General features: G+C 26.7%; 1 protein-coding gene across 1 annotated transcript; it reads left to right on the top strand.

Annotated features, from left to right (window-relative positions):
- Window positions 1-1,162: 1,162 nt before the first annotated feature.
- Window positions 1,163-26,216, top strand: LOC119674163 (homeotic protein distal-less-like). The gene is made up of 3 exons (XM_038085289.1): window positions 1,163-1,520; window positions 19,316-19,491; window positions 25,993-26,216. Exons 1-3 carry the CDS (start codon window positions 1,399-1,401, stop codon window positions 26,214-26,216), a joined length of 522 nt encoding a protein of 173 aa, XP_037941217.1. The 5' UTR covers window positions 1,163-1,398.

Below are 26,216 nucleotides of genomic sequence, written 5' to 3'. Positions count from 1 at the left end.
ACGCACTTTGTTCGTGGTTGGTCGCGCAGACGTTGTTTGCCGTTTGCCGTTTGCCGTTTGTCGTTTGTATGACGAGTTTTGCGGTATTTTGTGTTGTACTTTTTTAAAATTATTGTTATTAAATGACTGAACGTACGCTTTGACGTGAGCGCTTTTTTTAAAAAATTCAAAAAATAGAAAAAGTGGACCGCATTTATTTTGATTGAAATGTTAAACTTGTTACAGTGGCTGCAGTTGTTTTTTAACACTTTTGGATTTAAAATATGAAAAATCAAATTTAATCAGCCGAAGCGTGTTTAAAGCATAATTTGACCATAAGAACGTCGCGCAAGAATTATAATTATATCCAACGTCTCCGCACTGAAGACAAATTGATTAACGAAAATTACACAAAATTAAATAACAATTTATAAATAATAAGATATGAGGCTAATCTTCAAGTACTTGTAATTGTGGTTAAACATAAACGGTATTTAGTGAAAATTACTGGCCACTTACTGGGCCAAGTATAAATTAATTAAATCAATTTCTGGAGTAACAAAAAAAAAAAAAATAAAATAAAATAAGTGTGAATTTCAATTACAATTATTACTGAATTTGTTTTTATTTTTTTAACAAAAAGAAAAATGAAAAACTGCTAAAAAATTAAAAAAAAAATTTCAATATTAAAATTCCAGTTAAAAACAGTAAAAAAAACTACTAAATAAATTTAAAAAAAATTTTTTTAAATCAATATAAATATTAAAATTTCATTATTGAAAACAATAACTGTTCGTAAAGTTGTTAACAAGCCACAATAAAAATTAATTTAACAGTCCCCAACAAATTAATAAATAATTTTATTTTGCACGAGCTCATCAATTGGATTTTTTTAAAAACAATAAAAATATATTCAATCTCTGAAAGTTACTGCACAATTTTTATTAAAAAAAAACACATCACCCATTTATGATCTATTCGAGTCTCTAAAAAAAATGCATTAATAAAAAGTTGAAATAAAAATTTTTTTAATAAAATTTTAAATAAATAAATAAATTTTAATATATATAATTATTAAACTAAAGTTACATAGTTGACATATAAGTCTTAATATAAAATTTTGATTTCTATAGTTAACAACATTTTTAAACATATTATTAATTAATTTATATTGAAGTGTTAAGTTCTATTATTTTTATTGCACATTCAATTTGTTATATTGACTAGTTCTACGTTTTATGTTAAAGACCCACATTTTAATCCATTAGCCATTGGAGAAAAAAATATTTCCTTTATATAACGCGTTAAAAAGAAACCGCCAAAATTTTAGAAAAAGTGGCCTCAATAGGCGCCAACACGCTTAATTTTACTGATATAGGGAGCCCCTACGAGGGGCCTCCCAGTACCCCACAATCCGGTATGGATGCACCAGATGCGCCGCATACACCAAAATATATGGATGGCGGTACAACGACAACAGTACCCGGTAATATGCCTGGTAAATCAGCATTTGTGGAATTACAACAACATGCCGCCGCTGGGTAAGCATTTTATATATATTCATTTATGTTATATATTTCTTCTCCTTCTCCTGAAAATTATGGCTTATAATTCTTTTAAATTAGTTTTATTATAAAAATTCTAGAATTATATTTAAAGACTGTGAATTGCAATATAAAAAGTAATAAATATATTACGTTTTCAAATCGACTCACTGCTTTCGTTGTTAAGTTCCTTCTATGGGACGGTTTTGCTAATCCATTCCGAGGGCTGTCTTTTACTTTGTCTAAGTAGTAGATATGTTAAGTCATTAAGAAGACTGCCGTTAACTTTGTATGAATGGTGAATTTTTTAAGACACTATCAAAATTTTCATTATATTCACTTCAAGTTAAAATGTTAGACTAGACTATTAACTCTATTAACTAGAGCTCGTCTCATGGAAGACGTGATTTTTAGGCCCTAAAAAATAAATTTATTATGATAAACTTAAACTGATTTAAAGCACTTTATGTCAAGATATCCATTACTTGTACAATCTATTGTATTGTTCAAAAAAATCATACCGCGATAATATTGAGCAGATGTTTTAAGAAGTAAGCTTCAATATAAGTTTAAATCATATAATAGCAGTATGACTGCTGGAATAAGATCAAGTATAAACCAAATAGATTTCTACCGATTAGAGACCTAAAAAATAATTATTAGTATATCATCAGTAAAAATGTGCAATTTTAGAATATTATTAGTGAGTCTTGAAAGGTAGTTTAACATTGTATCAGAGGCAATTTTAAGTCCTTAAAACTAGTTGCTCCAAGGAATACCAGATAAAAAGAAAGAAAAGGAGATGCTTTTCTTTAATATTTCTGCATTATATAAATTCTATATTTTTGAATGGACAATTGGTCAATGCTAAAGAATACATTACTTTTTAAATAAGTTTTAAAAAAATATATTTTATTTGCACCAATATTTCGATTAGTCTTCAGGGTACTTAAAAACTTCAATAATAAAAATTTCTAAAATCTATGTATAATGTTTTACTTTAATTTTTATAATTAATTTATTATAATTTATTGCCAAATGTCATTGTAATTCATTAAATAATGTTAAAATATATATGTTAACATATTTGATTTTCAGTTTGATTTGTGTAGGGTCCAAGCTTATAATCTATAAAGATGCCATGAGTCTTCCATGTAAAAATTTTTTGAAACTTTAAGTGAACCTTCAGAAAGGTGTTAGAAAAAAATTACCGAAGTAAGTTTTCATATTTTTGAATTCTGTTGGATACAAGTCATATTACTCTTAATAATGTCCAATGATAAGTTCCAGTGGGAATATGTCGAAATATTTATTCTTTCCTATCAATAATATCTAAGCTAATGGGTTTTGATATTATTCTATGATGTTTCGATACCGATATATCTTCCAACATTGTCAGGGTTTCAATATTGTGAATCATCTACCGGTCTTTATAGGTCTTAATAAATGTCCTTATTTTTGATTACCTGTAGGTTTTGATAAGTTTTTTAGCATTTTGCTTTAGAATATTTAAATATCATTGATTATAATTTATAGGTCTTTATGAATATCCTTATTTCTGATGTACGATACGGCTTTGACGAATCTTTTTAGCGTTTCTGATTATCATTAATTGTAGATTTAGTCACAAAACGAAAGAGATGGTTTTATGATTTGTTTGTAGATGAGTATTATCTTTTTTATACTAAGCATTTCTGTATTTAAGCATAATATATTTATGTATTTATATAGTGTTAGACTCAAATATTTCAGTTTGTTGGCATATTATGCATTGATAGTATTGGCTTTTAGTTTGATTGTCTTTAGTCAACATTTTTGAGATATTATTTCCGATGATAATCGTTTTTATTTCTTATTGATTGCATCCATACATCCTATCCATATTCTAATATGTACCATCAGATTTAGTTATAAATAGAGCCTTCACAGCCTTAAGTTATCTAGCTTAGCGTGGCAAGCTTACCCCAGCGATACGGTATAGATTTTGCTATAGCCTCTTTTCTAATAATAACAATATAAAAATAAATACATTAGTTATATTTTTGTTCTTTTAAGACTCTATCTATTTATATAATCTTAAAAAAATATTTTTTAGCGGCAAAGCCAAAAAGCTCTTTTTCTAAAACGAAACATCGAATATTTCTGAATCGTGACTTGAGAAGTTGACCACAAAAGTAAACTCTCTTCTCGTAAATGTTAAAATTTTCTTAATTAAAAAATATTTGAGACAGTTTTGTGGATATCTCCTTCTCCTTCGACTTCTCTTTATCTTTAATATCAAATTTATCATGAGACAAGACAGATTTATTATTTTTATATTGTAGATTTTAATTCTAGTTTTTAATGATTAATAATAATCAATATTTGTTTTGAATATTTTAAGTATTTATTTTGTTAATTTTTTTATTTATTATATTTATGTTTTTTTAAACTGAATAACTTAAAGAATTACCAAATATTAGATAGGTAGCTGAGTACTCGGGTTAGTTCATTTCTAAGACAGAGATGTACAAGTCAAAAGTTAGTTGTAATATTAATAATATTAAATTGAAAAATTATATATCAACAATTAATGCATTATTATTTACAGCACAGATACTTTATAATTTTTTTATAATTGAAATGTATATGAGATAGAAGAGATATAATAAATTAATAAGAAATGTAATAGATATATATATAATTAATGTGTTTTACCGCAAAAAGTCAAGTAGATATTATATAGCTTTATAGTTAGTTGCAAAGTGTGCTACAGATGCTCTACATTGGATAATAAATATTCAATAAGTTTTATGAATAATGTGATAATAAGTAATTTGAATAAAAATTTATTCCATTGTTTAATATATAATAACACCGATGTGCTTCATTTAAATTAAAACTTTCTCATTATTTGCTGATTTTAAACTACTTCCCTAGCATTTAAATTAAATCTTTTAGTATATATACTTAAAAGTAATTTTTATTCTCAGTGAAGTTTCAGTATGATAATTTAACCCACTAAAACTATTACTAGAAGTGAACTGTGAAAAGATTTTGCTCATCGGATCATAAAAGGCCAATGACTGAAATCACATTCCAGTAACCAAAAAATAAAAGCTAAGAAATTTAACTAATGGTATTTTATTTTTATCTATGGAAGGAATGAGAATAAAATAGGTTGATTCTAGAAATATACATATATAATATTTCTTATGATATAAGAAACTCAAGATATATATATATATTTTTTTTTTTAAATCGTTTAAAATGTATTCGCAAGACTCAAATCTTAGAATTTTAGACTTAGGGTAAGTTTTGCGATTTTTTTCGTTTTAGTAACTAAATTTTGTTAAGAGTATACGAACTTTACGACAATTATAATGGAGGGAATATGATCTATTTTAATAAAATAAAGAGTCAAACATTAAAAACGGTTTATGTGAAAAGGATCAGATAGGCTCATTGTAGAAGTAGTTAAAAATGGTGACATTAAGCACTGTCATTGGTACCATTTTATTGCTGAAAAAGCGACGGTCGCAATTACAGACAATAAATACGAACTATATAAGGATTCAACGTTTCAAAATTATATAGGAAGTTCGATGAATTTTTAATATTATTTGTTTCATTTTATATGTTTTATTCCTCAGGTTCTAATATAATGCTCCTTTAAATTATATCAAAAACTTATCGATATTAATCAGTATTTATAAACAATATTAAGTAGAAGAAATTAGTCAATCAAAAATTGATGTGAAGAAGATTTAATAACTTCGTTGTAGTTCATTTATAAAAAATATTTATTTATTATTTTTTATGAATAATATATAGGATTAAAATATACATTTTTATTGTTTCAAATTATTTATTTAATAAATATTGGATTTTTTTTAATAATATAGTTTATGACCCGTACGTTGTATTTTTCTTACCCGAAGAGGTGTATATTGCATAATGAAAATAATATCTGAGGCCTTCTTGTGTTTCTAACTTATTAAATTTTTATTATTAAATTATTATAACAATTAAATGGAATAAATTATATAGCCAAAAAAGTTTGTATCGAATAAAGAGAATATTATCTGCAAGATAATTTCTTATTTCATAGATTTTTATTTTTCTATTGTAAGCCTTATAGAGCAATGAATAATAGAGAAAGACTCTAACTACAAGGACACTCAGGAACTTTATGAGTAAATATATTATATACATAAATTTCTAACAAAATATTTATTTAAGATATGTATAGTATATAGAATTGAAACATTTAATGTAGAATTTTCATTAAGAATCGTATTTTTCTGTAAAACTCAGTTGCCGTCTTTACGGTAGTATTTAGTTCATCTACATAAAAATTTCTTGCTGAAGTAATTTATTTAGTTCAAATAATTAATAAATAAATAATTAAGTAAAGAAATACATTTTATAAACATATTATTAAAATATTTTTATGTTTTTGAAGGATAAACCAGTTGACTACTTTAACGATTTGAAATTAAATCGGAGAACATTTCCATTGTTATTACTATATTTCATTAAAAATATTATAAAATTATTGAAAGACTTGTGTTATAGGTGTCGTTTTAATGATCTTGTAATAAATATTTTATTTAAATATTAATAATTAAAGCAATTTAAGCCTTAAAGTTAGTCTTAGTGCTCTAAAGTTTTCATGTTTGCAATCAAAATATCTTAGATTAGCATAGAAAATACAAAACATAGCAAATATTCATGAGATGTTAAATTTACAATGTTTTTAGTAATAAAATCAACAAATTAACAGCTTCTAATGGAGAGCAATTAAACTCAATTTTCAAACATAATTGATAATATCAAATAGACACTTTAAAATGTAATTAATAAATTTAATTGCACTATAAGTGATAAAAAAATGCGAGTTAATAATTTTTGCCATATAATTTAAATATCATTACTTTCTATATTAATTCACATTTCTAATGTTAGATATTTTCTCCATATTTTTTATTTTCAATTAAAATTACTTTGAGTGTTTGAATACCGATTTAGTTCGGTTATCAATGCCAATAGCCCCAATATGGTCTTGCTCTTAAAGAAATTACCCTGGTACTTTGTTCTAAATCGTCAATCATCAACAAGATTAGTGAGCGAGAATTTCTCATTGATGTTAAGGGGCTTTAGATCTAATTCCGACGGCTTCTAATACTAAAACAATTTAACTGATAACATTAACATATTAAATTTAAATTGGTCAATAAAACTAAATCATTATCACACAACTAATTTATATATCATAAAATTTATATATCATTTATATATCATTTTATAATGGCTTTATGGTCCATTTGCAGCAGATCACTATTAGAGGTTAGTTGCACCAAGAAAAACTCATGCCTCTAATGGTCAACTAAATATTATCTTAGTTAGTCTTAGTTTTTGCAATGGCTTATCTGTAAATAATGTTGTCAAGGAGTGATTTACTCTCGAACATCCTTCAATGCAAAACAAGATAAACTAAACCCATTCTGTAGAGTTTATGTATCTTAGTTTACCAGATCTTTCGTTTGTACTGATGAGCAGTCAGACAGATTGTCAAAAGTACTGTTGAGTATTTCTGTTCCTTATCCAAAAATCTATTCTTTCTCTTAGTTAAAACTATTAAGTCACAATGATTGAATTTAACATTAATGTTAGCACTACTCTACAACTTCTATACATAAAGTTACTTGGTAGAGTATCTTTTGACAGATTGTCAGGAGAGTTTTTGTGTCTTTTTCTTGCTTAAAAACCTATTTTTTTTGTTTGTAAGTGCTAGGAAGTTACAGTGATTCACTTTTAAATCTAATATTAAATAAATGTTAGCACTATTCTACAACTTCTGTAAATAAAGTCACTTGGCAGACTATTTATTTTTTAAAATTTTGTTTATTTTAATGACAAAACACTTTGGTGACATTTAATTACAAATTTTATTTTAATTTAATATTGTGTTCAATATTATGACCATCATAAGTGATTTTTGTAAGAATATCTGAAAAATTTTCAGACTACAAGTTGCTCAAAATCAGGCTCTCCGAAGACTCCTCAAAGTGCCATTGTACATCTGCATGAATGACATGCTAAGAGACCTTAAAATAGATCAGGTCAAAAAATACGTAAGGGATAGAGACCTGAAGCTATATGGAAACACCGATAGGTTTCCCTACTTAGCACTATCTAATCTCAGAGTAATCACTAACCACACAGTGCGGTACGCAGATCTTAGATGAGCCATTGAATAATCAAGAAGCTTATGAGGAATACACAAATTAGTCAGTGAGATGGGTGAGACTTTGTAGAAACCCCCCAGCTATCAAAGAGTAAAAGTGCCCAGATGCACTAACTCGGAAAAGGCTCAACATAATAATAATAATAATAAGAATATAGAACAGTGATAAGACAATGTTGTAGATAATATTTAATATATATTCATTCAGTTTGGGTAAAAAAAAGAGCTGCGAAAATACCAAGACTTGTGAAAAGATTGTCGTCAGAACTTTAAAAAGAGAATGAAAAACTATTAGTAAAGTTGGTTATACTAGAAGCTCACCCACGCTGTTGTGGCTTAAAGGGATTTTTGTTAAAGTGGACTTCTAGTTAGAAATCAATTTTTGTTCTTATAATATATAAATTTCAAATTTATGTTATAATTTTGTGAAGAGGTTTTTTGAACAGTAGTGAACTATAACAACAAAAATTAATTTTTTATATTATTTTAATTAATTGAATTTTTGGCTGCCCATACAGCTGTTTCGAGAATCGCCAAATACCCAACATCAGTGGTCTTGGAAATAATTTTTGTATTTAATTGTTCGCTAATTGTTATGATTTTGTTTCAAATATATATTTATTTAATTATCACTCATTACACTCCTTAAGAACACATTTTATTTTGACTACATTAAACTCATTTTGTAAAGATATTAAAATATAATTTCATCAAGCAAATTAATAATAAACTTAAAAAGGTTAGTCGCTTCCAAAAGATACTTTTAAGTGTTTCACAAAAAAAAAAAAAAATAAAAATGGGAAAAAAAATATTTCATTTTAATTAGAAAATAAAAGAAAACATCTGTGTTTATTGTGTTACAATACAAAAGTCAACTTAATTCGATTTCATTTGTTTGCAAACAGAAAAAAGTGCTCACGACATAGCAAAAAGGCATGCAAAATCAACAGCACGTATCACAAAAGCGGTTATAAATACTGAATTAAAATTAAAAAAAAATCTCCAATGAAAGAGTAATCACACAAATATATTGTATATTATAAATATAAAGTATATAGTATACAAAAGTATATATGTTAGTATGGAAAAGTGGCGACAAAATGCCTAAACCATAAACGCAGACTGAACGAAATTTTATTTAATTTTATTGTGAAAATGCAACAGCAAAGCCCATACATGCAACATTGTAAACTTATCCATTAAAAATCTTTTATTATTGGTTTTGTACTTTTATTGTTCAAAAAACAACAAAAAAAAATAAATAAATAAAAAAAAAATATGAATAACAATAATAAAAATTCAAAGTGTACAATAACGATAATTTAATGCAAGTAATAATAAAAAAAATATATATATATATACATTTTTCTAACTTTTATTATTGAATGTGAATGACAAATAGAAAAATTTTACAACTCCCACAATTTACAACAAAATGGAGTATAAAATCGTAATTTACAACATATCCAGTGCAGAATTTATAAAGTTTTTAGTAATCGCAATCGAATAATCGCAGAATAAGGCGCAATAATTAAAGAGTATAAATTATTTAAAGCAAACAAATATTAAATTAAAATATCTTTAATTTTTATATTAGGTTTGTGGAAAAAAAATTTTAAATTAATAAACTTATTTATATAAAATGTAATAAAATATTGTTATTTTATTATAAATAGTAAAAAATATCGATAATGATTATCGATTAATGAATATTAAAAAAAACAAACAAACTAAATAAAATTAATTCAAAATGACTATTTCTGTTTCTTTGTGATTTATGAATTGATTTGAATATATCTATAGAAGTCTAAGTTTAAAGCCTCACGTGGATCCCAGATCACAGGCCACAATTGCGAACCGTTACGTATTACAATAATCGTGACGGTCAATACAGAAAGAAGAGTTTTTAAATTTTTTGTTAGTAATTTTTTGATTTTCAACTCAATATATATTTCTTAACCTCTTCCAAAAATAGCACTGCGTCAAGGTCTTAAAAAAAACACATTTAAAACAGATACAACCACTACATTTGACGAGAATTGTTGCTTCCATAATTAAATTTTCATCTTCATTACTAAAAAAATATAGTTACTACTGGTCAGATTTAATGGAAAAGGATATTTAAAAATTTCAAATAGCATTTTAATAGTATTTTGATAAAATAAAACATTTTAGTTAGTCATTAGCCACGGCATTTCTATAATTTCAATATTCAATTATATATTGGAATCCTCAAGGCAGTCATCGACCTGAAGCCCCAGCTAAAACTTCGAGGAGGACAATTGAGGAAGAGCTAAGAGGAGCCAATTATTCGTGGAATGATATCTGCCGAGGTCCAATAACAGAATCCTATATAAGAGGATGGTATCGCTGTATTATGCAATATAATATTGTAAATAAAATCCTTCATCATAGCATTCAATCTCAAACAGTTAAAGAATATCTGGATTGATTTGATAAATTCAAACACTTAAAGAATATTTGGATTGACTTGAATTCTTTTATATCTAACTCTGTTAAGGAAAAAATGTTAAATTAAGTCCGATAAATATAATCAAGAATTGACTTTTTAAAAATTTTGCATTTATATATAATTCCGTTAAAAGAGGGTATCAATGCATAAATCCTGCTATAATAGCAAATGCACTAACCATAGTTTTAACCATAGTTTACACTCCTGGATTAACAAGTTTTTATAAAATTGCATTATGATAATTATAATTAAAAGTTTTGACGTGAAATCGCTCAACGGCCGGTACTGCGGCCAGAAAAGTCCTATTATACCAATTTCACTATTGATTACACAAACCTTTTAAAACTTTATAAAGAAAGTCCAGAACTAAATTTAAAGAACAGTTCTTAATCTGTACTGGTGACAGAAGTTCCATATAAAGCAAGTTTCTTCTGTGTGTTATTAAAGTTGGACAGTCACAAAGAATATGCATGATAGTTTCCTCATCTTCGAGATAGAATCTGCATTCCGGATTAGCAGATCATTATAGTTTATGAAGGTGATATTTCAGACCATAACGATCTGTAAAGAAACTCGTTAACAATCTTAAATTACATTTTGAGAATTTAAGGATGTCTTTGTAGGAGTACGGCGTTGTGCATTATCCTAATATTATATGATAAAAAAATATTGTTGTCTACAACAAAAAAATTTAATGAAATAAAATTAAATTGTGAAAAATCCGCCACTGTAATTTTGGAATAGAAATGCAAACTTCATTAAGTTTAACCTACAATGTAAGCTTATCAAAAAATCATCAACAAATTGTGTGTAGTTGGAAAAAATACAACAAAAAAAAAAAAATTATATTAAAACAAGGAAAATAGTGAAAAATAAGAAAGGAACAAATGCAGAGTAAATGGCATAAAATGTCGCAAAACGCGACATTTAGGCACGCAGCGCACACCCACCATAAAGTTTTTTTTTCGAACTTTTGTCGAAAACAAAAGGTGACTGCTGTGACATTTGCTGATTTTAATGAAATACTTTTTCTACTTTTAATTTTATTATTATTTATTTATTAATGCTAAATTCTGCTGTTAATAAATTAATCTTTTTTCCGTACATCATTTCAGCATATGAAGTGCTTGTGCTTTATGATTTTATGGCATGTCCGAGTTTCTCGACTCTCGTACTCTGTTTGGCCAGTGTTGCCAACTATTACAATTATAATCGCATACCATCATGAGTGCCGGTACGTACCGGAAGTTTTACTCTACTATACATTTAATATAAATTTACTTTTACTTTTTTATGCTGGTTTGCTGTTTGCTGTTTTGCTCTTTGCTCTTTGCCGTTTGCCGTTTGCTAGTCACTATTCACAGTGATTTTCTGTAGTTTCATTTATTGGATTTATGTGTTCACAAATATTCCGTAGCATGTTTGTTAGCTTGAATTTGATAAATTAAATGTCGCCTTAATATTTTCCCGAGCTGCGATATGAATAATGTGATTTATTTACTATTTGTTATTGTTCTTGTAGTTCAGTTGTTGGTTTTGTTTTTGGTTTTGTTTTTGTTCGTCACTCTGATGTGAATTGCTGCCCTCTTTAGGCGGAAGTAAGACACAGCCACACAGTCAAAGCTGTTAATACTTTCTTCGTTTATTTAATTTCTTTTTTTGTTTTTTTTTAGTTTTTGAGAACTGAAATTGATTTTTGTTTTCATTTAAGTTAATTTAAGTTCATTAGCAATCTTTTATCTTAGAAGATACTTTGTATAAAATTTATTCGGAAACGTTTATTAACAATTCGGTACCGACTGTAAGCGATTTTATGTAGACAGTGCCTACTATAAAAAAATAGTGCATAACATATTTTTAGTTATATTTAAAAGAGTTTCTCAAGTTCTTACATTTTCAACAGGTGAAACACAGTTTAGATTCCAATCCATTGCATTATATTCTCTTATCATAATAATTTCTTCCTTCTAATAAATTGTTTACCTTCAGTCTTTGTCTATAATAGTCTAGGTATAACAGGACTATCCAGACCATATGCCATCGCGAGAAATCAGCGTTAGAGGGCCGCAGAAACAAATACACACGTTCCTAGTTGTTTTCGACAAAAAGAAAAATACGAGTATAATGTTAAATTTAGTTTTATTTATTTATCAATTAAAATTCAATTATTTGGTATAACATAAAAATAAAATAATGTAATTTTCCGAGTACACCAAAACAGAATTTGCGTAATTGTAATAATATAGATTAAAAATATATCGCACAAATATTAGAGACGGATCGTACTTTGGACAGCCTTGATCTATAATATAAGTTGTAGGAGAGAAAACTTAAGATTACAGAAAATATGCACCAGAAAAAATATTTTTAATGTTAAAAGCGCTATTCGCAGTTGAAGACAAAGTCTGTTTAACATTTTAAATGTGATTATGTATAAATCTTCAAGAATTTATGATCAAGTTTCTGATGTATTCTCTCTGGTTACCTCACCTGCTGCTGCGTGATTGCTGCGATAAATATGTAATTGGTGTTCATATCAACTATTGTTCTCATACTATTCAAAGCCCATATATTTGAATATATCAGTCTTTACATTTGAAGACTAATAATATCTTGAATTTGTAATGACAAGTATAAAGTTGTGTTTAGTGGTAAAATTTAAAACCCATACTCTTGTAATAACAAAATTTTAATAGACACTCAATGACTTTTCATTCAAGGTCCCACACATACTTATTTCACTATTGCGGTGTAATCTACTTTCAGCTAAATATAGTTTCTAGATGTCGTAAAATTCTAATCTACAGTGATTGCTTATTTGATTAATAGACAAAATAAGGTTGAAATGGATCCACACTTTGTAACCGAAATATACGTGTCTTAGCATTAAGTTATATTACTCTATAAATGTTTTTTTCGTTTCACATTTATTTTAATGTAAAACGTTTTTCTTAATAATCGGCGAATAAAAACCAATACTCTCTCTGATAGGTGCTTGGTTTACTTGAATCCACACGTACAAATATATATATATTAAATTAACTTATTAGTACACCATCAAGTGCTAGTACACAAAGTTTGCTTCATTTGTTACAGCAATTATTCTAAGAAAATGTTCCAATAAACGAGCGAATAAAAACCAACACTCTTCTCTGCATAAGGTGCTTGGTTTACTTGAATCCACACGTACAAATATATATGTATTAAATTAACTTATTAGTACACTATCAAGTGCTAGTACACAAAGTTTGCTTCATATTCTTGCAGCAATTATTCGTCAAGAAATTGAATTTCGTATTAATGAGCACGAAGTGTTAAGTTGTTATATTAACATTTAAAAACAACATTATCTTCAGCATAATTTATTTTCTTATATACAAATAATACTTGAAACTTAATGAGAATTATAATAATTTATACCACTAATATCAACTAATATGTTTACTTTATAATTCATATTAGTTAAATTTTTTATAATTCTCATTAGGTACTAAAGCAATTATGAGTAGAAAAAATGATTATTATGTGTGGTATAATGTTTGGAGATATTTGGGATCGTTCTATTCTGTTCTATGACATTATTAAGTTAATTCTAACTTCACAAGTGTAAATAAGATTTTTTCATACTAGTTATATAAATTCTATCTAAAGGTTTTTTAACGTGTATTGTATGAACGCTGTTGTGGGTCTATAAACTGTCGTTAAGGTTATTGGTATTAGACTGTTAAATCTTTGCTATGAACATTTTTGCATACATATTATTACTACTATCCTATTTTCAAATATTACAATAAATTACAGGCAAACTCTTTAAATATAAATAAATTTCGTTAATGCCAGAAATATATCTTAGTACAATATATTTCATCAGATGCTAACAGAATTATATTAAATGCTCTTTTAAAATTGTTGCACTATATAAGTTTGAACGTCACTTGTTCTTCATCATCAGTACATACTCAACAAATCAACCAACACTATCTTGTAGAATTTTATTGATTAACTTTTGGAGTTACTTTTATTTGATAGAACTACCATTATGCGTGCGAGCTTGGGAACATTCGGCGTCATTTCCAAATCACTTTATTTCCTAATCAATAAATTTGATGATATACAGTTTCAAATGTTTTTTTCAAATTCTTATCTATTTCTTATCTATTTCTTATCTATTCATATAAGAAAAATCCAATAAGGCTCCTTTTCTGCTAATGGCTTTCAAATAAATATTAAATGACATTCCTTAACCTATTTGTCAAAACCTTAACTTGGCATGTTCTGTTCAATATTAACAAATAAAATTTCATATAAGTGATTGACATTAGACTATATGCATTATAAATATTTAATTTATATTTTTATTTAGAATTTTTCTTTTTACCTTTAAAAATTATTTATAAAAAGGCATTCACCCAGCGAACGAACTGGAAATGCTAAACTAAAATTATGGTCGTCACATTTTTGATTCGCACTAACGCACGAACGGACATTTTGCGGTTTATCGGTGCGGTTTACTAAAACGGTTTTCATATTGGCAGTTATGTGTATGTGGTCGCTTCCGTTTCCGTGTTATTCCATAATATATACAACAGTTGAACTATTGTACAGAGCGCTATTGAAAGGAAACAAAAACAATGAATTAGCCACAAACGTAAGACACGATATGTTGTGTGTGTTCAAATTTAAGAAATTATAAAAAATAAAAATATAAATTATATCGTCCACATGAAAGTATCTAAAAACCGCAAACGGATATCAGTTGGACAGCCTTCCATAATGGAGTGAAGTAGACATTTCGTATTATATAATTTTTGTTAAAATATTATCAATTCTTTATGTAAAATATTAAATGGAAAATATTTATTATGGGAAAATATGGTTGAGGTGCATGTGCAACTCAACTTCGTTTTTATGATTTTTATTTGAAGTTTAAGGTGTTAGGATAATATTTACATGTACAAGAAAGCGTTTTGAATGTTTTGGAAATTTAAATACATATTTAATAATATATAGTTTTAGTTATGAAGTCCTTAAGGTCAACCAACACCCTGTATAATTTCAATGTAATTATGTTAAACACATTTTTTTTAAAATTTACGGGTATCAATACCAAAACCTTCTTCTACGAAAGAAGTTTACTTGTATATGAAACAGGTTAATTTGTTATTACCTTTAAGATTAGTATAATATATAAAAATAATAATATAACTCTATGTTATAATATAATAATAATAATAAGTCTAATTAACCTTTTTAATGCAATGATTAAGTTAACATCACTAAATAATTTTTTTTCTTTACATGTTTTAAGTACTAAATACATATTGTAAATTTATATATTTATTACCAATATAAATTTCAATAGCTTTCTTTAGATTTTTGAATAGATTTTATGGTATATATGTAGTATATATTTAATAATATTTTTATTTTCGCAGACATCTATTAAAAATTTCAAGTGTGTGTATAAAATTAATTACTCAACACTATTTGCTAATTAAGATTGTTAAATTTGCAATATTCATAAATCAATGAAATAACAAAAATTTTTGCTTTGTACCATAAATAATATTTTATAATTATTTATGTACTCAACCACTAAAATGCTTGTATCAATATCTTAAGTTCAAGTTAAAGATGAATGTAGTAATATTGACGAGGACTTACGATTTTTGAATAGTAAATATTAGTAAACGTGACGACCTCACGGTTTGCAGTTACTAGATATATATAGATAATGAATATAGAAAATATGCTTTTTAAAAATTTGCTCACCATTATTGGTTTTCTAAAAGTTAAGTTGGAATAAGGCAATACAACTATTTCTAGGCCAGCCGATTTGACGATGGATTTAAGTAAATTCGCCTAACGGATTATACTTTTTCCATCAGGTTATGTGTCAACATACTTTAATTTTCTAGATAGCGTAGAGTAAAAATTTTTTTACAATAGGCATCTTTACTTAAATTCGATGTCAAATCGAAGCGCCACAGAAATAAGAATCCTGCCAGAGTAAGTTTATTTTTCATTCTCTGATGGAGTATAGTTAATATATTTTAAAATGCTGTGCAGTCAATTCTTATTATTCTTTATTTTTAATTTTTTTTAATTAAAATTTTAAAAACAGTTTTAAATTTTTTTTTATTTTAATTTTGCATGTTTATCATTTATCTGGAGTCTTTACATAGTTCTTTCTAATTTTTTGTGTATATATATATAGTACGTGTTTCTTTATAAATACTTAAATATTAGTTTTCTAGTCCTTACAGCCTATATAATGTCTGAATTATTTAATAAACGGTTGGATGTAGAACTCAAGGTTTTAAAACTATTTAAATTAAATAGTTCAATGTGAAGAGACTACTTATTTCGAATATCAAAGGTGTGAATCTAAAACAGAAGTTTCTAAGAAACTGAACTTCACACATTTTCCGATTATTATGTATTTAACATGAGTATGCATATACATACGTATGAGTAACTGTTACCAACATACGTAGGCAAGCACAACAATGATATGCAACGTGCAAAGCAATATTCATCGACAAGTACTAAGAAATTACACAAATAACTTTTGTTTAGATTTGAGTAAAAAAATAATAAAAAAATGGACTTATTAGAATATTGCAGATTTTGAGTATTTAGATATGATATTGTGTTTATTGTTGATATTCTTGTTTAGGTCTTTTGTTAGATTTCTATGCTCAAATATCAATAAGGTGCAGTATGAAATATCTTTATATGAGTCAAACTTTATGAGTTTAGTATTAATTGTGTATAACATATTCAATATATACAAAAGTTTTAATTAGAGTGTGAATAAAGACGAAACTTAGATTTTAATAAAATAAATAGTCATATATGTAATTACTTAATTAAATCTTTTTGCTTTTCTGAAAAAAAAACAATGGTAACGTTTCTTAAAAAATCCTGTGTATTTATATTTCTTTATTATATTTATTATCTAATTTAAAATTTAAAATAATATTAATTAGAAGCATCATTTTTATAACAATTTGTTCAGTGCATGACATTTTATGTGTTACCATATATGTTATTTATGTGGGATGGTTGGTTTCGGTAGATAGATAAGATGAAAGATATAAATTTATAAAAATGCATTTGGTATATAATTATTTCATATAATCATGCATTCAATTCACCATTCAAAACAATGCTTCATATATAACTACTCATTTGGCGGTCTCTTAATTATTATTGAATATATTAAACGTAGTTTACAGACAAGTATAAACGTTGTTTAGAAATTCCTATAATACTAGCGTATTAAAAAAATATCAATCATAAGTTTAAATATATTGAAATATAGTGTCTTTACTATATTAATAAAAGTATAAAAGTTTTAAAATTCATTTAAACAGGATTTATACTGAAATCGGTTCCATAAGCATTTTAAATTAAAATGCACTGTTGCCATAGGTTATAACAATAAAATACTAAGTAAAAATTTAAAGTATTATTAAATGTTTATACTTTCTTAGTAAAATAATATATAATAAAATATTTCGTTAGATTTTTTATGACTTTTTTAAAAACACACTCCAAGCACGCAAACTATATTTTATGATTTGTTTATATATTTAATTATCATTGAAAGTAGTAAATTGTGTATGTCGGCACTTTGCTTGTGAATATGAATATTATAGAGAGAATATTGCCAGGGGAATTTCAAACAGTATTTCTTTTTAAAGCCAATTTATTATATCATAAGTACTATTCAATAAATTATTTGAAAAGAAAAACCCATATAAATGTTAATTTTTGATTTTTTTTCACTCTAAACTTAGATCATGAAAATTAAGTAGTTGAAAGCTACTGAAAGCAAATTGCATTCCAAAGTAAATAAAACTTTTTAAAATATTTTTATCGAAGTTAAAATATAAAAATAAAATCATAAGATGAAATGTGTTTTATTAAAATATTTTATTATTATTAAATATTAAATCATTTTAAAAAGTATAGTAGTTCGAGGCATTTTGGTATGGTAGTATTTTGGTAGGCAGGTCTTATTAGTTTACCTTTTGATTTGTTTTCATTGAGATCTTGAATACAAGGATCGAGTACCATATCTAGAAACCTCCCGTAATTAAAGATACATGAAGACAGTATAAAAACAAGACATATTCTTTGACATGATCAAATTGTGTTTGTGAGACTCATTGAAACGGAAAATGTGATACTGAAAAGCATAGTCCATCAAATTTTCGCAGAAGATTTTGACTAACGTAAGGTCTGTGTGTGCTCTGACAGATGACTAAAAAGACAGAGATCTCTATAACTAAGACATTTAAAATATGTTCGTTAATAATGTCAGCATTATTAACTGGTAAAGAAAAGTGCTGTTTTGAGTATGAAACGAAAACAAAACATCAGTTACTAGAAGCCCCAAGTTAGAGAAAATTAGAATTTCAGAAGAGCAAAATCAAGACAATTCGACTGGTTTTTTTCAATTCAAAGAAAATTGTTCCCAGTGAATTCATACCAGAAGGCTAAACTGTAGCTCTGTAATCGAATATAGTGATATAATAATGCATCATGGTAAAAAACTGGAATTTCTAACAAATTTTCTATACTTTTGCTATCATAACTATCATTTTTACCCAAAATTTTTTTTTTGGTTAAAAATCAACCGCATAACCGAAATTTTCCTGTTGAAATTTATTCCAAAGTCTCATCAGAATTAAAAAAGATTCTGTATGTATATATTTAAAGCATTTAATAGTCAAATGCCAACTCTAGACTGAACTCTGCAAGTGGTGCTTCAAAGATGTAAGCGCTAATAGAGAAGAATATGGTTTCACCAACTTAAAATATGATAAGACGATAGACTTTAATGAAAGATCTATCCGTAGCGTCAGTAATTAAATATTAATTAAAAATTAAACTTACAAATTAAATAATGCTATAATAATAAATAACTTTAAACACCCATACACTTTTCTTTTAAAAATCAAGAAACAAGAACTTTATAAATTCTATAACTTTATATATATAAACTATTCAAAATTATATACATATATAAAAATATTTAAACTTTATCAGTAATATTAATATTATATTTTATATTTACAGTTACGGTGGCATACGTGGAGGATATCAACATTTTGGACCACAAGGTGGACAAGACTCTGGTTTTCCAAGTCCACGTAGTGCACTAGGTTATCCATTCCCGCCCATGCATCAAAATTCATATTCCGGCTATCATTTGGGTAGTTATGCGCCGCCATGTGCAAGTCCACCAAAGGATGGTAAGTATAAAAAAAAAAATAAAAAAAAAATGACAAATGAAATGCTATATATATTGTTTAATCAATAATACAATAAAGTAAAAATTGTGTTTGCAAGAATCAAAACACAGCAATTGTCACATTCCAATGACCAATTGACCTTTTTCCCGTATCTTTATCTAAACTATTGAACATGTTATTTAGGAACAATAATGGCGCTTATGTGTCACGTGAGATGTTTTCTAACCGAAAAATACCACAAAAAGTACAAAAGCGATTTTTATCAGCAATTCGTCCTGGTGTGCATGTGTAGGGACTCAGGACAGAACGCTGTTGTTGTTCTTTTTATTATCGCAGTGAGGTTGATCGATGGTTGGTTATGAACTGTGGGTAGTCTTGTTGACATTTTGGGCTCTGACGAATGGGTTTTTCTGTTTTTTATATTGGAAAAATATTGTTGTGCTAATCGTTTTGTTAATCGTGCTAATATTTAGTTTAGTTAAAATATTCGCCATCATTATAAGGCTATAGAAATGAATATTTTATGAAATAGTACTTTTTATTGATTTGCAGTTTGATATGTTTTATTTATTAAATGAGTTTATACTGCCAATTTTTTAATTCTTTGATAAAATAAGTTAAAGATACTTTAACGAAAACTCTAATACATAAGTAACTACTTACAAAATAAATAGAAACTAAATATTTAACAGATATTAATTGAACTTGTAATATACGTGTCTATACTCAAAAAAAAAATTTAGTTGAATTAATAAAATTTTAACTAAATCTGAAGACAAGATATTCTTACTCGACGGTATCATATTTACGACGGTTTAACTACACTACACAACATATTGGTATTTATATCTTCTTTAGCACATGAGCTAAAATTTTTCTAACAAAATGATCAGGTCAATTTAACTAGTATGTGGTTAGAGTATATTTTTCTGAGTGTACTGATAACCTACTGATAACATTTTGACAGCATACTAGACTAATTAAGATATAAGATATATAAGATATAGCTTTTGGGATCACATTTTTTTTTTATTCTAAAGGACTATGTTTTGCTTTTGTGTTCTCTTTCCTAATAAATAGTAAATATATATTATATAAAGTGTTTGTTAATATTAGACCAAAATTTTGATACCCTAGAAGACTATGCACTGAATTGCTGCTCTTTTTCCTACTAAAGGATTATCATATATGTAGTTTTTCAATTTTAGAGCCAGATTTCTTCGTATTCCCTACCCTGGTAAAGGATTATTATAGATATAATTTTTTTACTAATTAAATAAATGTTTAAATTTTTTTGTTTTGTATTTTAATAGAATGCATTTTAATTCTACTGATCGATTCATTTTTTTCCAAAAAAAGAAAAGACTATTGTGGTGACATAATTGCGCGCTTGACTGTGACATTTTTCCAAAGTGAAATATTTCTTTATATTCAACTTTTTTAGGTTTTATGGTTGAGTAGTTTTTAGTTTGAAATTAGAAAAAAAAAATTACTCAACGATTTTGTGGTTATAAATGTATACACCAACGCCACTGACGAGTTCATAGTCGTGCCATAATTAACCTTGATTTTATTTCCAAATATTTTGCATATAACAAAAAAACTTTTTTCTTTACTTTCATTTATTAAAATTTATATCTTTTTGTATCAATTGAGATATTAAGTACGAAGATACTTATTCAAATTACTGCGCCACTGTGCTACTAAGGCAAGTCAACAAAATCTATCAATGTAATATAAATAATTTTTAGTTTTTTTATAAAATTTTTTATATAAAAAAAATAATAATAATTTTTTATTATTATTACTAGGCATATGATAATTTATATACAAAATTACACAACTTTTGCCATAAAAATATAAAACAAAAATATTTATCGCAGACATAAATCTTTTCAAAGTTTTTTTATAAAATATTAATTATACAATATATATATTTTCAGCAAAAAGTATATATATACATATATATATGAAATATATATACATTTAACAAAAAGTGTATATTAATAAAATATATTTCATTAAACGTGGCTTTTGAACTGTAAGTTATATTTCAGTACTGACAAACAACTGACGTCAAACCCTAAGTAGTGGGAAAAATTTTTTTATATTAATTCTTTATCGTGATTGATAATGTGATTTTTTTTGTATCTAATGCTTTTCAAAATAATTTATTTCAAACAAAATATTTTCGAAATTTTCCAAACGCAGATATTTTTTAGCTGAAAGCCGATATACATATATAAAAATTTCTAAGAATTCAAGAGTCGATAATTTTAATTATCAATTATCGAATTTGATTACTCGTCATAGAACCCAAAAACTCTAATAACAAACTGGACTATAAGATACGAACAAGTGTTTTTTATGTCTTTGCCTCGATAAAGCGACTGTAGAATTGAGTAACATCTTAAACTCTAAACATTTAAGACCAAGAATGCAAGAGATCTAAAGCAAGTACGCAGGGCATCTAAAGCAAATAAGATGAAATGTCTTTTACAAATAATAGTAAATTAGAAGATAGACAAATTTGTAACAGTTAATAAATTTATGCAGCTGTGGTTTATGTATTAGTTTTTATTATTATTATTATAGATAGACTGTGCATTAACTCCGACCTGAAAAACCTTTTGAGTAGCCTTTCATTCAACTAGCTCAATTCCAAACTTGCCACGGCTGGACAGGCACATAAAACGTACTCTGCAGTTTCATCTTGCTTTTGACAGAATCGGCAGGAATCGTTTTCTGCTAGCCCAATCTTTTTCAGTTGGTATCGCAATCTACAGTGACTTGTTAGCAGTTCCGTGTACATTTTGATATCTGTTCTGCTTAAGTTTAAAACAGCTTCAGCCGTTATATGTTAGGAGGAATTAAGCCGTTTTGACTGTCTCATGCCTTTTTGAGCTCTCCAGAAGTGTGTTACGTTTTGTTTTATATATTATGTTAGTTATAAAAATAGTGCAAGTAGATATTAGCTTTGTGTGTTAACATGCAAATCTATGGTTGTAATATAACTGGGGTTAATTCTGGAAATTTGCAGTACAAAAAGTTATACACGAACAATTAAACCAATAGATGTTTGCAAAGGCTAGGGGTCTATGAATGAATATCTGCTTGGGTCAGCCCAAGAATTGATTCGGTTAGAAACGAAATTTTTGCACTATTATTCCCACTTAAAATAAACATACAAATAAATTTTATTTTATTAGTTTAATTTATTACTACAATATATTTATAATTTTAATTTCATTCTACCAATTAATGGTTATTAAACTTTAAAAGCTACTTTTTATAGTTTTATATGAGTGTATGCAATATCAAGTTAAGAATTATTTCCATTTCTGTTCCATCATTAATCAAAAGATACAAATTGCAAGAAATAAGATAAACTAATGTGGGAGGATATTTGTTTATATTTTTTTTATTCGATCGAAAGTATATACGCTTGTGTGCCTACGAACATTGTCATTATTTATTAATTTTGTAAAATATAATGTCAATTTAAATGTGACTACTTTGCCTGCTTTACAATCACTGTAATTTCAATATCACTTATAATTAAAAGTTATATATGAGGCTCAGTGCTCGTAATGATGCTATTCATTTATCAATTTATTTTATGAATGAAATGTCTAAAACTATGGGGGGTGCATTCTATTTTATTTATTGTAATTGCTGCTAATATTATTGCTGTTGCTCGGCAGGGAAACTATCAACAAATAACTAATTAAATGGAAGCAAAATATAATTTATACAAAAGAACTTGATATATGGGCAAGATTGTGTGAAATAATTTATATTGTAAATTACACAATGACAATTTAAAGATTTTTTTTTTAGATTTATAATAAACAAATTGTATATGGTATATTTTAGGTATTTATTCTTTATAAATAAAATATAATGATACTAATGATAATAAAGTAATTCATTCTGCTTTATGATATATGATAATATTTGGGTTTTTTAATTGCAATAAATCGTATTTACGTACTTGTATCTATATTGGTCGCGTTCAGTAATGTTTGCAAGCCAGCCTGATTAGTAGTTTTCTGTCATCAATTGCCAGTATTGAGTTATATTAAATCATTCATCAAATTATAGATGAATTTTTGCTTTTTCCACTATCACGTTCTGAATGTTATTCTGCATGTTTCACTATCAAGTACTGAATGTTAAGCCTTTCTATCCAAAGTATTTTGCCGAATCGTATGATATGATTCAACCAGCCAAGCAGTTGTCTTTTAATTTGCTTAACTATAACAATATTAGAGTGTATATAAGTCATAATTTCTTCTAACTTGATACTTGAGGCTAAATTGGTATGCAGTCTGCAGTAGACTCTACATAAATTATCTGTGAACCACCCTAGTACTCTTCTTATTAGATGCTCTCTCCTAATAATGAGTTGTTTTCTAAAGGGTTTTTCATGATACGTACATTCCTGATATCACTTTGTGTTTGTTGCACGGGATTTTCAAAACAACGGTTTTTCAACAATTGTACGCATGCTTATTGTCAAGTCTAGACATATACACATTAGATAAGAGCTTTTGATAATTCTAGCTCCTCTCTTTACAAAGACCATTAAGATAATCAATTAGAACTCTACGCCTTCAAGACAACTACGCAATATATGAGATCTTGATAATTTATGCTCTTCTCTATACAAGGACCGTTAAGATCATCAATTGGAACTCACTCTACGTCTTCAAGATCTTCAAAACAATGTTATTTTCAACAATTGTAGCATTGCTTCTTACCAAGTGTGGAACTCTGCACAATAGAAAAGCGCTTGATAATTCGTGGTCTTCTCTATACAAAGACACAAAGACTGTTAAGATAGGCAGTTAAAACTCCAAGAATTTGTGCATGCCTGCCTATGAAGCAGTCATTGCTTACAAGAGAAAAAATACTACCTACTCTTAAAGAGATAATCATATATTTCGATTCTAAGTTAGAAAGTTTATTAGTTCTAGTTGGTTTTATTGATAGCCAGATTTTTCAATCTTGGCATGAGTTCTCTCATTTTTCGACATCATTTGTAAAGAGAGGTTACAGGCTGATTATTAGATAATAACTAATATTTAATATTTATTAATTAATAATAAATTATTTTTTTGAAAAGAGTGTCAAAACTCAGTAAAGAATTCCTTAGCAAAAGCATTCTATATAATCATATACTATTTAATTTATTGATTATTGTTAAAAATATGCACAAATACTTTAAGGAATTTTATGTACTTATTAAACTTTGTTTTAAATAACAGCGGTTTATTTACATTTATATATATGTAGTCGTATGTTTAGATATGCGATATATTCAGACATTGAATATACAAATTACATTTTTATAAATTTTATTACCGCATCTAGCCTAGTAATTTGCTTAGTGCTCAGTGCCCATGCGTATTTCGTCAGTAATTATAATTGCAGTAATTACACTTTCGTTTGTTGTAATTAATTACTCTGTGTCATTGTGTTTGAGCTCTGTTCATTTTTGTTATATTGTTTATTTTTACCCTTGATTGTTTACAGTCTAGGACCTATGTATTAAAATACATATAGATTATTTATACATACATGTATGGTATATAGTAGTATCCTTGCATATCTGAAAAACTGCTTGCCAAGTAAGCAAGGTATCGTCTATTTTTGGTATAAAATTGTTATATACTAATGTATGTATTTATGTGTTGTATTTGTTGCTTGTGTAGTATTACTATTTTTCTATGAATTAAGTTTGCAGATACTATATTTGCCTATTAATGGTTGGTAGCGATGTACGAGTGTATGTTTGTGTCTGTAAGTTTGTATTTAAATACTCTGTTGTGGGTAAAATTGATTGCAATTTGAAGTGCTTTGAACTTTGCGTTAATTAATGTAATTAAAGTGTCTTTACGTTTAAATACTTTTATTCACAGTTCATTGTTTATATATATTAAATATAATTTATTGATTCGTTGTGACTTTGAAAGTGGAAGACATATATACTTTTAACGCTCATACATTTATGAGCGTTAACATTAAATGCTTGGAATCAGTCATGAAACTATACAATATTTTGAAAGCAACAGGTTCAGTAACAATTAAAAAGGTTTAATTAAACTTTAAAGTTTAATTACTGCGCAGAACTTAAAATAAAATAAATTTTTTATATAGATTACATTGAGTTGACGTATTTTATTTTGATGAAATATTGATACATATTAAATAGTCTCGTAAATGGTTGTATAATGTGCACTACTTAATACGTAATTATATTATAAAAGACTAAGTTATGAATATTCATAAGTGTTTTGAACTATCGTATTTGATCTATCTATCACATATTGTTAGAATGAAATATGAGGAAAAGTTATTAGATATTTGTAATTAACCTTTGGAAAGCATTCCATAATAAAGAACTTCCTTATTTAATTCAGATTTTAAGAAAGTTTTTTTTTTTAAATTAAAAAATTTTTTAATCACTTCAGAAAATCTAAATTTTTTTTTTAACAGATTTTTCCATTTCCGACAAATGTGAGGAATCTGGTTTACGCGTCAATGGTAAAGGCAAGAAAATGCGAAAACCTAGAACGATTTATAGTTCACTGCAGTTACAGCAATTAAATCGACGGTTTCAGCGCACCCAATACTTAGCATTGCCGGAACGCGCAGAATTGGCAGCGAGTTTGGGTTTAACTCAAACACAGGTGAGTGATTTCGATTTAATTAAGGCTTGA

The sequence above is a fragment of the Teleopsis dalmanni genome, chromosome 2, assembly GCF_002237135.1.
Source record: "Teleopsis dalmanni isolate 2A chromosome 2, ASM223713v2, whole genome shotgun sequence".
Classification (NCBI taxonomy): Eukaryota; Metazoa; Arthropoda; class Insecta; order Diptera; family Diopsidae; genus Teleopsis; species Teleopsis dalmanni.
The sequence above is the reverse complement of the archived record's forward strand: the minus strand, read 5'-3'. Positions and strand labels throughout refer to the sequence as shown.